Source organism: Maniola jurtina, chromosome 8, assembly GCF_905333055.1.
Source record: "Maniola jurtina chromosome 8, ilManJurt1.1, whole genome shotgun sequence".
Classification (NCBI taxonomy): domain Eukaryota; kingdom Metazoa; phylum Arthropoda; class Insecta; order Lepidoptera; family Nymphalidae; genus Maniola; species Maniola jurtina.
In genome coordinates, this window is record NC_060036.1 from 4995068 (window position 1) to 5011058 (window position 15991).

Genomic DNA, 15991 nt, shown 5'->3' on the forward strand with positions numbered 1-15991 from the left:
ATTTAAGTCACTTTTAAATCCTTTTTAAAATAATTATTTACTACAATGCAAAAAATTACAAAGTATTTTTGAAAATTGCCAACTTGCTAACAACTTTTTGCTTTACCTATAAATTATGAGATATAAATGATTACAAAGGTAGTGGTGAATTTAAAGAGTATTGTTAAAGCCACTTGAGTAGGTACTTAACTGTTTTACATTTTATATTATGCTAAAACCAAGCTGATGGTACCATTCAAAAGATGTTAAAATGAACAAGATGAACAAATTATTTATTATTGCACTACCAAAATTGTATAAAATATCTACAATCATTATTATGAAGGTTGCAATTAAGTTTTTTCGACACATTCATTAGAAGAAGAGATAGTGCATATGTGAATTAAGTGTCTAGTCTTAAGTCTTCATTTAAATACGTAATGTAACATATTATTCATTTACTTCTCTTTACACATGTAGGTCGTATATTATTGCTGTCAAACAATAATATAGAGTCCAAAGTGAAATTCAAAATAAGTAAGTACCTGCGATGTTTTAATCGCTTTCTTTTATAACTTGCATCCTGCAAAGATTTAATTTCAACATAACTGAGTAGCAAAAAGAAAGAAACAGAAAACAGTTTAAGTTCCAAGATGTCGGGTTCCTCTGAGAACAAACCGATTGACCTAAACTTTGAAAATCTGTTCAAAACTATTAATTTTACTTTAAGAGCAAATTTGTCTCATCCAAATATTGTTAGGGATTTGCGATGGCTTTGTAAATTTGGCGTCTTGTACGGCATCTTCCTTTCAGTTTTTTTTCTCCTAGTGTACAGCATTTATTTTCATGACCTAAAAAATGGTGATTCCACTCAGGCTTGCGCTAACGGGATTCTCTGCGTCGTTTTCATTGTTGTAACTTTCAACTATTGCATTATGTTTACATATAAAAATGTATTTAAGGAGCTGATCGATAAAATGAACATCGATTACCAACTCGCTAAGAATTACCTCAAGAAAGAACAGAAAGTGGTTCTACAATTTGCTCAAAAAGGCCAAGGTGTTGCTAAATTTTGGCTGATAGTGGGTATATGCGCGGGCAGTTTGTTTGTTGTGAAGCAAGTATTCCTAACGATTTATTATACGGCCACTTGTGAATTTAGATTTATTCATCTTTATGAATTAACCTATCCCAATGTAATCGAAGAGGTGAAAAATAATTTAATAGTTTACTGTATTTTGTACATATATTTTCTGTTTTATGATATTTTCGCTACGATAATGTTTATTGGGTTTGCGCCTATGGGCTCCATATTTATGCTTCATGCTTGTGGACAGCTGGAACTAGCAAAGAATAGAGTTCTAGCAATTTTCAATAAAAACAATTCCTCTGATGAAATAAACAAAAAACTAAGGGACGTAGCGGAATTCTTGAATACTACATATAGGTATTTTACTAATCTTCTTCGGATTATTTCATTTGATACTATGTAGATAAATATAATAGTAGGTATTATCTATTCAGATTCAACTGTGCATTTTGGAGTGGAGACCATGGGTTCGTGGGGCGAGGATGCCAGATCCTTTTTTAAGGACCTGTCATCCCGTCTTGTGGAGTCCACGGGTGACCGGAAATCTGGCAGTTACCCTTGGTCAGCATATTAGTCTGGCCGTTCAACGAGGTAACGCAGCCAGCGTTCTGGGCACCCTGCCCCGTTACAGTGATTTGGATGATATTTTTGTTTTATAATTTTTATATTTAAGTATTTTTAATATACGTAAATTTTAATTTTAATTTTAATTTAAAAACTGTAATATTACTTTCTGATTTAAAAAAAATCTGTGCATTTTAGGTTCATAGATAGCATACAGTTTAGTTTCAAAGTGTTGTACGAGCTGACACTCAAATCCACTACCATTGTCGTGCCGATTACTCTTTACCAAGTTCTGGAGGTATGTAATAAAAATTAATAAGAAAATATTTTGAAAAAGCGGACTGCGAATACAGTTAAAAATGAACTAAGTACGTACAAAGTTAATTTTATACGTGTCTGAAATCGGACGCTTATTATTGAAAACGTCAAAACGCCCAATTTCAGGAAGTAGGTTGTCCTATCTATTATAGCCCGGTCATAAAAGTCATTCCAGGTTGCAACAATTCGCATAGAGCTGAAAATTTGTACAAACCTTCGGAACGTCTTACAAATGAAATGAAACGTCCCCATCGATCTGACATTTGCAAAAAAAAAATATTTCAGGTTCGCAAAATGGGTTTTTTGCATTTTCAGCCAAACGGCAAGTTTTATCATAAAAACAGGTTCAAAAAAGTTGTAGATCATGGAGTTATCTATAAAATTGTTCTCACACTTTTTCCCCTAAGATTCACCGTTTCTGAGTTACTACGAAATACCTAGTTGAAAAAGTAGTTTTCTTCATAATTTGCGAATGCACGCCGCATTTAAAACATTACGGGAGCTACAATAAAAAGTAAAAGTATCGAATAATCATATCTGACGGTTTATCCGATTTTAGAGAGAGCTTGGCTACTTTTTATTTCATTTACGATAATGGGAATCCAACAGCTTATTTGTACGACATAGGCTTAAAATGAGATAACTCAAAGCTAATAACAGTTTTCACAAATACACATCCTGGAAAATAAAATTGCTGGATTTTCAAAAACCTAATCCATGCGAATGAAGTGACGGGTAACCTAGGGTTGTATGTATTGCTTTTCAGTCATTCAAAAAAGGCGAGTTCAGAGTGGAATTCATAACAATAATCATCGGAGGAATAACGTTGAGCAGCATTCCTTGTTACTACAGTGACGCACTTCAGGAAGCGGTAAGTATCAAGACGTTAGGAACGCTAAAGTAAGTATACTTAAACAATTAAAAAACACGACTATACGGTTATATATATTTAAAAAAAATTATAACTAGTGACACTCGGGATGATGTAAGGCTCTAACGATAAGGTACATTCAAATCTGTTGAGGTATTTAGATTAAAAGTTATGGTGAAATACAGAAACTCACACATTATGTACAATATACATTCATGAATCCTGAGAACATTACACTTCTTTTTTGGGCAGTCGTGTAACAATTTACACTAATTAAATATCAAGTATTCATACACCATTGATTTATTAGTAGAATGTATTAAGCTCTCAAACTCCGATATTCCAGCATTCACATTAATAAAATTATCATTAATTATTATTTATTTCTTTCCTTATATACTGGGAGTTGTTCGCATTTATCCCACAGTCTTCGTTTCTAATCGTGTTAGGTCAGAAAACGCAGAGAATAACCCTGAAAAATTATTAAGGAATACCTAAATTCTATGGATTAATGATTTAGTCGTTTTCCACGTTTCACATCCGTAGATATAAGAGCTCTGAGGCGATGGCGATGGATCGGGCATATTCTGCGAAGAGAAGAAGGAAACGCTGCTCCAAAGGCGTTTCAAACACAGCCTTGCGGTCGCAGGAGACCTGGTCGACCAACCATCAATTTTTTTTTCTATACAGCAGGGGAAATCCTCATGGACACCCACCACTGGGTAGAGCCGGACTCTTACCGGCTAAAAACCCCTGCTGTCTCCTTGTTGGCTGTGTACCCATCTTGCAGCCTAAAACACAGCTCAACACTTTTGCCCCTTCATCTACTTTTTTCCCTCCAACACCTGGAGGAGGTCCATTGAAGCAGACCTAAAAAGAGTGGGATTCTCGTGGAACCATGTCAAGGTAGCAGCCAAAGGTAGGGAGACATGGAAATGGACTGTGAAGTTTTCACACCATATAATCCTCTAAGTATCGTTGACCTTTTGCATCCACCATTAGAAATTGTCCTGTCTATAGCTAACAGAAGATACTAAACTCCTTATAATACAAATATTCTTAGACCAAACCTTTATAAAATTTGTAAATACATGCAAGCTCAGGATTGGGAAGATATATTTTATGGATCTAATGACGTCAATTCTATGCTAAAATAAAATAAATAAATAAATATACTTTTATTCGGGACTATAAAGCTAGGCGCAAATACAGTACATAGAATGAAAATAGATAAAACATAAATACTAATAAATTAAACTTAAAAACCTAAATATTTATCTAAAACATAACTTACTAAGCTTTCCATGCATTTCGGCCGAGACGACCACCGCTATTTCGTAGTTCTAATAAATAATAAACTTGTATTGCAAAGGCACGGTGATCCTCTGAGCCGAATTGCATGGAATTTCAATGAATCTTATATCTACTTATATTAAATCTAAAAATAAACAATTATAAAATCTAAATAATAGTAAAAAACAGAATGCGTGGCGTCCCAAAAAGGGAATCGCCTCAGCATAATGCTGTAGTAGTGTACGTGGATACACTACCTCAGCGCTGTTTTTCAGGCAACCCCTGAAAAAAAAATCAGCTCGACGTCCCGGATCAGTCTAGATATTATTCTGTTTGACCTGTGCGATTGACCTCCCTATGCAAAATTGACTAAGTCCGCAGATAGCCGTAAAATTTACTTCTTTATAATCTCTCTCTCCAACTAATTTGTAGATCCAAAGTCTAAGAAACTCCCTGCGCTATTTTTCAGGCTACTTTCCAGAATACCGGATTGATGATAAAAAAGTGCTAGACGTGTTTTATACATTTATGTGGAATTATTACCATTACCATACCACCATTTATTATTACCGTTTACCATTTATACCATTACCATACCATACCGGTACCATTTATCATTGTATTAATAATATATTTTTTTGTAACTTTGTTGTGGTAAATGTTGTGTTCACTTGTAAATAGCGACTACATTTAGCAAGCAAGTTTAGACGAAGTACCATTTTTAATGTTTATTGTAAGTAGCTGTAAGTGAACTTAATTATTAAAAATAAATAAAATAAATAAAGCCGTGTGGCACCGGCAGAGTAGAATGTTGCCACCCCCTCTCATCCCGTGGGTGTCGTAAGAGGCGACTAAGGGAACTGGGGAACTGATCAACATCCAAGTTCCCCAAAGCTCGGCGCGCTGGCCGCAAACAGCCTCCTCGGGGACCTGAGTGGACCCCGAGTGATGTAGCCGCCACTCGCCCCCCCCCCCCCCTTTTATATGATGGATAAAGAAAAAAGGAATAAGCGAATAGGGCCGCTGCCTGGGGGTCGCCAGGGCGCGCCTGGAGCTGGCGCTGGGCGTGGCAGCATGCGGGCCGCCAGTGCCACCAGTCGACCGGCGCTGCCACCTAGCCGGTCGACATATCCATCATCCCCACCAGATGGCTTGGCTCCGACAGGGTCCACCAGGGCCCAATCTTCGGCGCCCGCCGCTGGTGGTGTACGCCGCATGCGATGGACTTCTCTCATGAACGAGAATGTCATGCGTGCGTACTACAGGGCGACAGGAGGGGAAACCGGACGGACTGGCTACCGAGCGGCAATGTACCGCGAGTTCCTGCTGCTCGAGCCGAACTTAACTGTCACGGAACAAAACCTGGCAGACCGGGCTCGGTATATTCAGCGTTCTAACATCTTCAACGCTACCGAGCTCGAACGATTACGACGTGAGGCTGTCCCGGAAGTGTCAGCACCTACCGCAGAGCAAATCGTCTCCCAGGCGACGCCTGTCCGCGAGGAGACAATTACCACGTCACAAGATTTGCCTGTGGAGGAAGACACTGAGGGAACAGTCTCCCTTGATATAGAGCGGATGAGAGGGATTCTAGAAGAGGCGATTTCTGAAATCCGGAGCGCTCCTCTAGAGAATCGCCCGCGGCTCTCCCGACTTACACTAAATGTAGCGACGCGGGATGTCATTGAGGCCATAAACAAGATGCTGCCACAACATCTGGAGAGCAGCACTGGCCTGGGTGATACGGCTTCTATTCTCTTCGGAGCGGCGCTAGCCGTGCACCGATTCATCGGTGCCAAGACTCTGGGACCGGGGCGTGCTGCTGCTACAAGGCACAGCGCGGAACCGGCCTGGAAGAGGAGAATAGAACACCGTATCACTCTGGCCAGAGTCCTCATTGGCAGACTACAAAGCTTCAGGTCGGGCAACACTAGGCCAAGGATTGTGCGCTCTGTTAGAGTTGCGTTTAACGGGTGTGAGGTCAGGTTGGACCAGCCTGACATTGCGCAAAAGCTAACAGAGCGCATCGACGACCTGAAGCAGAAAATCGCTGCATGGGGGAACCGCATCCGACGATACTCGGCAAGGGTTGAGCGATTTCAGCAAAATCGTCTCTTCTCGAGTGATCAGAAAAGGTTCTACAAAAGACTGGAGTGCCCAGCAGTCTGCTCTACCTCTCAGCGACCGGACCCGGCCGACCTAGTCACCTTCTGGCGGGGGGTGTGGTCGAGAGAGGTGGAACATGAGGAGGGCCCTTGGATTGCGGCGGTAGAGGAAGCATGTGCCAGAATAGAACCGATGAGCCCGGTTGCCATCTCTGCGGAGGATGTAGCTGGTGCAGTAAGACGGGCCCCGAACTGGAAAAGCCCGGGACCCGACGGACTGCATCACTACTGGCTGAAAGGTTTCTCGGTTTGCCATGCGACCTTGGCTCGACAATTCCAAGAGGCTCTCGAGCAGAGGGCGCTCCCGAGCCTTTTCACTACCGGGATCACTCACCTAGCTCCAAAGTCCACCGATGCCACCGATCCGGCTAAGTATCGTCCCATAACGTGTCTTACTACCATCTATAAGACACTGACGTCCGTTCTGAGCCTCAAGATCTCTCGTCACATAGACGAGAATAACATCATGTCTGGGGCTCAGAACGGATGTCGGGGCGGTAGTCGTGGTACTAAGGAGCTCCTTCTCATCGACTCCGTTGCGGGCCAACTGGTCAAACGCAACCGTCGGAATTTCTCCGCCGCCTGGATCGACTACAAAAAGGCATTCGACTCGGTGCCCCATTCATGGCTCCTGAGGGTCCTTGAGCTGTACAAAGTTGACAGTGCAGTTCGAGACTTCCTTGAGGCATGCATGGGGCAGTGGAGCACGATCCTGTGTCTCCATGGTGAGCGGTTGGCGGCTGCCGATGACCGGATAAGGATAGGGCGGGGTATCTTCCAGGGTGATTGTCTGAGCCCGCTATGGTTTTGCCTGTCTCTGAACCCACTGAGCACCCTGCTGGAGGGCTCGGGGACAGGCTTTCAGTTTCGGAGAGGAGGGACAAGAGTACCTCACCTTCTGTACATGGATGACCTCAAACTGATGGCACCCAATGCCACCCGCCTGAAGGAGCTGCTGAACATCACCACTGAGTTCAGCAAGTCCATCAAGATGGAGCTTGGACTGGACAAGTGTGCGGTCATACATGTGGAGAGGGGACAGGTTACTCATTCGGCCGAGATTAGTCTCGAGCCATCCAACATTAAGACCCTCTCTGAAGCTGAGTCATACCGGTATCTGGGCATGTCACAATCCCTAGGTGTAAAAGAGGCGGACATGAAACAGTCTGTTTGCGAGGCCTTTTTTGGCCGTCTGACAAAAATCTGTAAAAGTTATTTGTCAGGCGCCAATAAGGTCCGAGCTTATAACGGCTGGGTTATGCCCGTCCTCATGTACACCTTTGGCGTGCTCAGCTGGACTCAGACCGAACTTGACGCCCTGGACAGAAAAGTCCGCACGACTATGACTCTCTATCGCATGCACCATCCAAAATCGTCTGTGATGAGATTGTATATCCCCCGGAAGTGTGGAGGTCGAGGCGTATTAAGCGTCAAGACCATGCATAACCGGGAGATATCCAATCTCAGAACCTACTTTGAGACGATGAGGGGGTCCCCCATGCATAGAGACGTCATAGAATGTGATAAAGGACTCACTCCACTATCCTTAGCCAAAACCGAGTGGCAGAAACCGGTGGTACTTAGCACCTCTGACCGGGAGACCGTGTGGAAGGAGAAGGAGTTGCACGGACGCTTTTTTAAAGCTCTTAATGAGCCACACGTAGATAAAAAAGCGTCCGTGCAATGGCTGCGCTTTGGTGACCTCTTCGGGGAAACCGAAGGGTTTGTCTGTGCGATACAAGATCAGGTGGTCAAGACGCGGAACTACCGAAAGTACATTCTGAAGGATGGCACTCACGACATCTGTCGAGCTTGTCGCCATCCCGGTGAGTCGCTCAGACATGTGCTTTCGGGATGTTCGGCGCTTGCCAACACTGAGTATCTGCACAGACACAACCAAGCAGCCAAAATCCTTCACCAAGAGCTTGCTCTGAAGTACGGTCTCCTGGATGAGAGGTTGCCGTATTACAGGTACACACCGGTGCCGGTACTCGAGCGCGACGGAGTCCGGCTCTATTGGGACCGGTCCATCATCACGGACAGGACTATTCTAGCGAATAAGCCTGACATCGTGGTGGTGGACCGGGCACAGTCGAGGGTGTTTTTGGTGGACATCACCATTCCATATGACGAGAACCTCGTGAGAGCTGAGACGGAGAAAAAACGCAAGTATCTTGATCTGGCTCACGAGGTTTCCGACATGTGGCATGTGGAGTCCACCGAAATCATCCCAATCGTCATATCTGCAAACGGGTTGATCCCAGTCAGCCTCGCTCACCATCTGAGGCGACTGGGGTTCCGTGGCAGTTCGCTCGCAGCCAGGATGCAAAAAGCGGTCTTGCTAGACTCGGCTAGGATAGTCCGCCGCTTTCTCAACCTGTCGCCCTGACCCCCGGCCGTTTGGTCTCCCCTGCCGGGGCGTAATCCTCCGCCCGGTACAAGTATGTATTTATGTAAATGTGTATGTAGGTTTATTTATTTTTATGTATGTAAGTATATTATATTCCCTTTGGCTTTTATATATATCTATTTTGTAACCGGGCGTGAGAGTGAGTTATATACATAATAAAATAAAATAAAACAACCGCAGCAGCCCTAAGTTGCACTTGGGAATAACAGGACTTCATCATCATCATTTATTTATTAACAATTTTTCTTTGTATGTTTTACAGGGGCAAAACTTAAGGATGGCAGTTTATGTAAGCGGTTGGGAGACGCACTGGGAACGCAAATCGCGCACCATGATTCTTATGCTGCTGCTACGCACGTCTCGTCCCGTCGCTATACGCACCATGTTCCGAGACGTTTGCCTCGGTGCTCTCACTGACGTTAGTTATTTTATTGATCTACTTGGTAATGATACCTAAAAAGTTTAACCTGTGGTACTCTTATCGCCATAATCGTAATCATAATTTATCATTATAATCATAGCCCATGCAGCCCAAACATAAAAGTAATCGCCGGCTCTTTTTATCTTTCATGCGCACTACGTTAAAGACAACGTTAGAAAAATAGTATTTCTAAACAAATTTAACACAAAGTCTGGGATACCCCAGACTTGTTAAAGTTTAGAAATATTGTTAATCCCTACATAAAAACTTATGCACACTAAGATATAGAACTTAAAATAAATTAATCATAAATTTTCAAAGAGTTTTTAATATTGAATTCATCATACTCTTATTTTCAATGAAGTCAAAATATGTGGAAAAAGATAGAGATGAGGAAAAAGCTTTTGAGTTTTCACACTAATTAACTAACTAGTTATACTTCTGACACTGCGCATGCTTACAGAGTAGGTGTGTACCTAAGTGTGAATTGCAGCTTATTGTTAGTGGATACCTACATGACTGATCTGAAATAAAATATCTATAGTAACTTATTTTTCGATTTTATTAACTGTAGTATCTATATTAATGTTCATTTAACGATAATACCCCTCTATATTTCAGGTTTATCATCAAGCGTACGCGATATTCAATGTGTTAAATGCAGCTTGGAATTGAGCCAAGTAGCCCATTAACCCTCTTAATGGCAATTTTTCACACACGTTATAACATTGCGTATCTACGCGATATTTTTACGTAGGTAGCACTTAAAATTAACAATAATAAAAATTGGACAACTTTAAAAGTCCGACTAAAGTCATCGGTCGTTGTTGTAGTATTAATAATTAGCTCTTATTAGTTACTTTGGTAAGTCTACAGCATTTTCTACAGAAAGCGAAAATATGAAAGAAATAAAGTACAAGAAAATTGTGACGAGACGATCTACTTTTTATTAAATATCCTCCGGTAGACTAAGCTTGGCTTTGATAAAAATGTTTTTCTGAATCACTGAAATGAATTGAAAATATCAACTCCTGTTTTATTTCGCCCTAGCGTGCTCAAATTGTTATGCTATTTATTCGAGAAGCTTTTTCCCTTTTATCTAATTGCTTTGAGTAATAATATACCTAGTTTGAATATTAAATTCCACTGCCTTTAAATACAAGTTTAAATATCTTATAAAGAAATACAATGATAAAATAAATGATAAAAAGAGTGGATTTGATTCGCAACTCGCTCCAGACTCCAGCCCAGCAATGCGCAGGTCTGCAATTACTTATACATGGCCTACCTAATGTTTTAAATTAAATATTTACAAAAAGCAACTGTCGAATTTTTTTGTGGTTCTTTTTAGTATTTTGGGCATTTCGAACCAGTGTGGTAGATTCATTTGACGATTCAAATGCACTTGTAACCGTTTATTTAAATAAAATCTTTATTTACTTCACAGTGGTTTAGGCTGTGGTTTAGGTCAGCCAGGACAAGTCTTTTTAAATATTTAAGTATAGAAAATAAAAATCAAGTTTTTACAAGTTACGAGTAGGAACGTAGCGACATCCCACAGAAAAATGCCCTAACTCATTTTGTATTCAATTGACGGGGTCAGGAGGGAAGTAGTTACTCACGAATTTCAATGAACATTTGTATTACCAATTTGAATACTTAATGAACGAAGACATTTTTTGCAATCACCTTCGTTTTAATTTTAAAGTTAAGTTCAATCATTATTTTCATATATTTCTTGATTGAGCCTAGTAGAGCGTTACAATTTTTAATCAATTTTAGGCTTTCTCCAGCTTTAGCTTCGAATGCATTTGAACAGCTTCAATTTGCATCAATAGGCGAGAATGCATGCCTGAGCCACTGGATACAAGCTAGACTTGGTATATTTATGGTATGGCAGTGTGGTGTGGAGTGATGGAATCTTGGATGACACCCTGTCCAGAGTTTAATAATAAGTAGGTATGTGGATGTGGTGTGGAATATTTTTTCTCTAGAATATCGAGGTACCTATAACAAAAACACAAACCTCGTTTTGGTTTTTCATACTTCACTATCGTAATATTATCACCAAGTACCCATATTTATTATAAATGCGAAAGTGATTTGATTGTTAGTTTATTGGATTGTTCTTCACTCAAAGTTAGCAACGAATCAAAGTGATTTCTCGCATGCGTACAGATAAGACCTGGATAGGTAATCTTGGTTACTTTTTATTCCGGAAAATTAAAGAGTTCCTACAGGACTTAAAAAACTTAATCCACGTGGACGAAGTCGCGGGCATCATCTAGTCTCTTATAACTTACTAGCTGCGCCCCGCGGCGTTACCCACGGTGAATAAGTTTTTACACGTAAAAAATATTTGAACAGAATCTTGTAAGAGTACTTAAAATGATAAAGAGAATGACAGCAATAGAAAAGAGGAAAACAAGTGTAAATTAAAAATTTATAACACCCCCGACAAGTGAAGGTTACAATAACTAGAAAAGAGCTGATAAGTTTCAAACGGCGGAACCGATTTTCTTGGATTATAGCTAAGAACACTCTCGATCAAGCCTCCTTTCAAACAAAAAAAACTAAATTAAAATCGGTTCATTAGTTTAGGAGCTACGATGCCACAGACAGATACACAGATACATAGACACACAGATACACACGTCAAACTTATAACACCCCTCTTTTTGGGTCGGGGGTTAATAAGAGAAGTGAAAATAGACGTAAAAAGTTTCACAAATGAGGTTTATAAAATACGTAGCTAAGACGCGTAACGTAAGCAAATCTAGTGTTAAATAAAAAAATAAAATTCATCGAATAGGTATTTGTTGAATATCTCGTATGTATATTTTCATGCAAATCAAAGCAACGCGACGCCGACGGCTGCGAGTATTACTTTAAAACCAATACATATCGCACGAGCTATAGGGGCGGGCGGTGGAAAGTCAATTTGGGTCAACCCCGAGAGAGGCTTTAACTTTGTGTTGCTTCATTTGTATTCCGAAAGGGATATACGTTGCGAATGTTTGTTGTGTTTGAATTACATGATAATGTACTGATTGCTTATAAATCCGCGCACTGTGCAATATAACTCTAGTGAAATTTCATTTGCATAAAAAAAAAAATTTTTTTCCTGTAGCATTTATGTAGACAACGCGTCACAACAGCGCGTCTATGCTTGACAAACCTAGCTTGAATGTGCGTTAATTCACGTAGCGTAGACGAGCCTCGAATATTCTGCTCGCGCTCGCCATGCTTCGCCAACTGTCGGTTTTTATGATATATTTTTGCAAATAAAGAATCTTGAATCTTGAATCATGAACACAAAGATACTCGTGTTGCGTTCGCAGTGCCCTCGTGGATATTAGTGACTCACCTGTACCCATCGTGTATCCAGAGCATCGTAAAAGAGTGGTCAGAGAAATGTGCAAAGGATCTTTCTCTCAACCACCAAGAAGATTTACACGGATTATACTGTCTGGTGGCAGGCTTCGGCCGCGACTAGTAGCCTTCAGATTAGCTCGCTTCCATCTTAGACTGCATCATCACTTACCACCAGGTGAGATTGAGTTGAGAAGGGCTAACTTGTATCTTTGCAATTTGGCATTGTAAGGTCTATATCTCCTGAGGATGCTCCGGTGTCGGGGCCAAACGCGCGTCGAGTGGTGTTGGGATTTGTGTGGTGCAGCGTGGTGGTGGTGCGTGCTTGGTGGCTGGCTTTTCCTTCATATTTATCAGTGGGAGGGCGGGCGGTGCATGTCGCATGCTGCATGTTGCACCATACAGATTTCTTTGGTTTGGCGGATTATAGCAAATTAATCTTTTGGTTCCTTGTAACTTGTATCTGAAATCTGAATAAATAAATGAAAAATACTTGATGCTTGACTGCTACGCACGAGCGAAGGACGAGCCGAGCATGAACTTGGCTCTTCAAACGTAGAACGAGTCGAGTACGAAATTAGCTAAGCGTAGAGCAGCTTTAGTTATACCTACAAAGAACTTTAGGTGTGCTACGGAGCGCATTTTGGTGCTTCATGTACAGTTAGTTTCTTGTATACTTAACAGGGCTCTCTCCGTCACTTACTCCATACAATCGTAGCCCCAATTTCATTTAAATATTAATCAACCAAAGTCCATGAAATTTTGCAGACATATTCTAGAAACTAATATCTGTGCCCGTGGTGTTTTAGATTTTTTTTAAAATATGTAGTTTTAAAATTACGGAGGCTCAAAGATTTGTATGTGAATTTTTAAGACCGCGTAACTTTGAAACCGAAAATTTTAACGGAAATCTGGAAAACCACAGGCATAGATATTAGTTCCCGAAAAAATAAACGCCTAAGCGTGCATTGCCATGCAGTTCCTGACAATATGACCCGTTTGTTTTTCAGGTTTTATTGATTACTCAACTATCCGATTTTCCCCTAAGATTGCAATGTTGGTTGAAAAATACATTAACTGAGTTAAACACTGGAATTAAACATTCAAACATTGCCGTAAAATACTCGATTTTTTCACTCGTTAGCCATTCATAATAATTAACGTATAACTGCGTATAACCTATAAATGGCTAACGAGCGGAAAAACATGAAATTATGGGTTCGCACTTTAGCAGCGTTTTTATAAGCGTTCAGCTCTTCGTGTTTATGAATGTAAAGTGAGTTCTGTTCGAACAATTTTTTTACCCTAGCATGTGGGATATCATTGACTGGAATTAAGACATTTCTCACTCTTTTTAGGGTTCCGTACCTCAAAAGGAAAAACGGAACCCTTATAGGATCACTTTTTTGTCTGTCTGTCTGTCCGTTGTGTCTGTCAAGAAACCTATAGGGTACTTCCCGTTGACCTAGAATCATGAAATTTGGTAATTAAAAGGTCTTATAGCACAAGTACAGAAATAAATCTGAAAACCACGAATTCATACCGGTTATATAATTTAAAAAAATTAAAATGTGTTTCAATTTTCAAAATAAGATAACTATACCAAATGGGGTATCATATGAAAGGGCTTTACTTGTACATCCTGAAACAGATTTTTATTTACTTTTATGCCTAATAGTTTTTGATTTATTGTGCAAAATGTAGAAAACCCGATCTACGGAACCCTCGGTGCACGAGTCTGACTCGCACTTGGCCTATTTTTAAATCTAAACAGCATTGTTAGAGTGGCGTCTATATTATGATGGGTTGGGTCGCCTTATTGCGTCCTACCTTTCAGTGCTGACTCACGGAGTGACCTGACCTTACGTCAAACAAGCCCTGTTATCAATAATATATCACACTAATATTATAAAGGCGAAAGTTTGTGTGTATGTGTGTGTGTGTGTGTATGTTTGTTACTCCTTCACGCAAAAACTACTGGACGGATTGGACTGAAATTTAGAATGGAGAAAGATTATACCCTGGATTAGCACATAGGCTACTTTTTATCCCGGAAACTCAAAGAGTTCCCACGGAATTTTTAAAAAACCTACATCCACGCGAACGAAGTCGCGGGCATCAGCTAGTATTTTATAAAAATAATTATAAGTATTCTGGTAGATAGCTGAAGAGCGTGACTTAAAAAGCTCTTATCCCCTATGCTATTAGTAGGTACAAGTTCAGTCTCTACTCTCTAGCGAATATTAGTCGTCAATTGTTCAAATTGAATTCAATAGTTGAGGAGTTTCACCGCCTGACCACTTCAACTAACTACAATTTAACAAGATAATTCCTCATGTGAAATGCGAATATCATAGAACCTTCCAAAGACAATCAGGCGTCATTGACTTGGTTTTCCTGAAGTGGCGTATGGACCAAAATAGGGACGATATTCTAACCTTTCTGAACATAGATGGAGATGATTTGAATACCCTTTGATACAAGGTATTTAAATATTTTTTTTAAACTTCACATCCCCGGCCATCCTGTATGTTTAAAACAGCAACTATCATAATATTATAAAGTTTTCTCCAAGGGACCATAGTGTTCATAAATTCGTAACTCCCCCGTTAACCTAGGTAAAGTAGATGAAAGTAATAAAATAATGTTACGTAACATGATGATAAGCGCAATTGGACAGAAAAACATATTTCGCATTTACATAATTTTAATGAAATATGCAAATTTTCTTAATTTAATAATAATAAACAGTTTTCGAATGAACATTTTGTGCGTAATGCACAAAATTCAAAGTGTTTAATTAAATTGAATTCAGCTTTACTATGAAATCAGTTACCCTTATTATAATGATAGGTAAATGTTAAAACAATGTAGGCATGGTCCTGATTTATGTGCATTATATAAGCAATTAACTAAGAAAAACATCGTGAGGAAACCTGATGCTTCAGCGTTCTCCTTCATGTTCTTAAATATCTGTTAAGTCTGCCAATCCCCATTTGGCCAACATGAATGCATGAATGAATATACTTTTATTGTACACTACAAAATTAGAACAGAAAAACACATACAAAGCACAACACAATATAGGCAGGTGGGTACAATTTGGCGGCCTTATCGCTACCTAGCGATCTCTTCCAGGCAACCAAAATGGTGCTAAGGATATAGTTACAGGATATTAGAGGTAGGTGATGCAAGTAGCACATCATGAGCAGCTATTTAGTACCTAGGATATTTAATAGGGTAGAATGGTTAAGAATAGAACAAAAGGTCAGCGAAGGTGTCCTTAAGAAGAAACTAAAAGAAGTATTTATTAGGGACTCCTTTGCTGACTGATTATTTAAAGTAGTTTTTAATAAGCTGTAAAATAGATTTAATTAACTGTAAAATAGTATTAGGTAATTATATATTTAATAGTATTGAGCGCTAAATCGCCAACAAACTGTGATGCAGTTTGGCGAGACATATTTTTTAAGGATTTTTTTGTGTCTGCAAATTAATAAATAAATAA

The 15991-nt window shown here is 39.9% G+C and overlaps 1 protein-coding gene across 1 annotated transcript; it reads left to right on the forward strand.

Moving 5' to 3' along the window:
* Positions 1-632: 632 nt before the first annotated feature.
* On the forward strand, positions 633-9812 carry LOC123867705. The gene is made up of 5 exons (XM_045909884.1): positions 633-1426; positions 1832-1931; positions 2718-2822; positions 8953-9108; positions 9733-9812. The coding sequence occupies exons 1-5, from the start codon at positions 633-635 to the stop codon at positions 9784-9786; spliced, it is 1209 nt and encodes a 402-aa protein (XP_045765840.1). The 3' UTR covers positions 9787-9812.
* The last annotated feature ends 6179 nt before the right edge of the window (positions 9813-15991 follow it).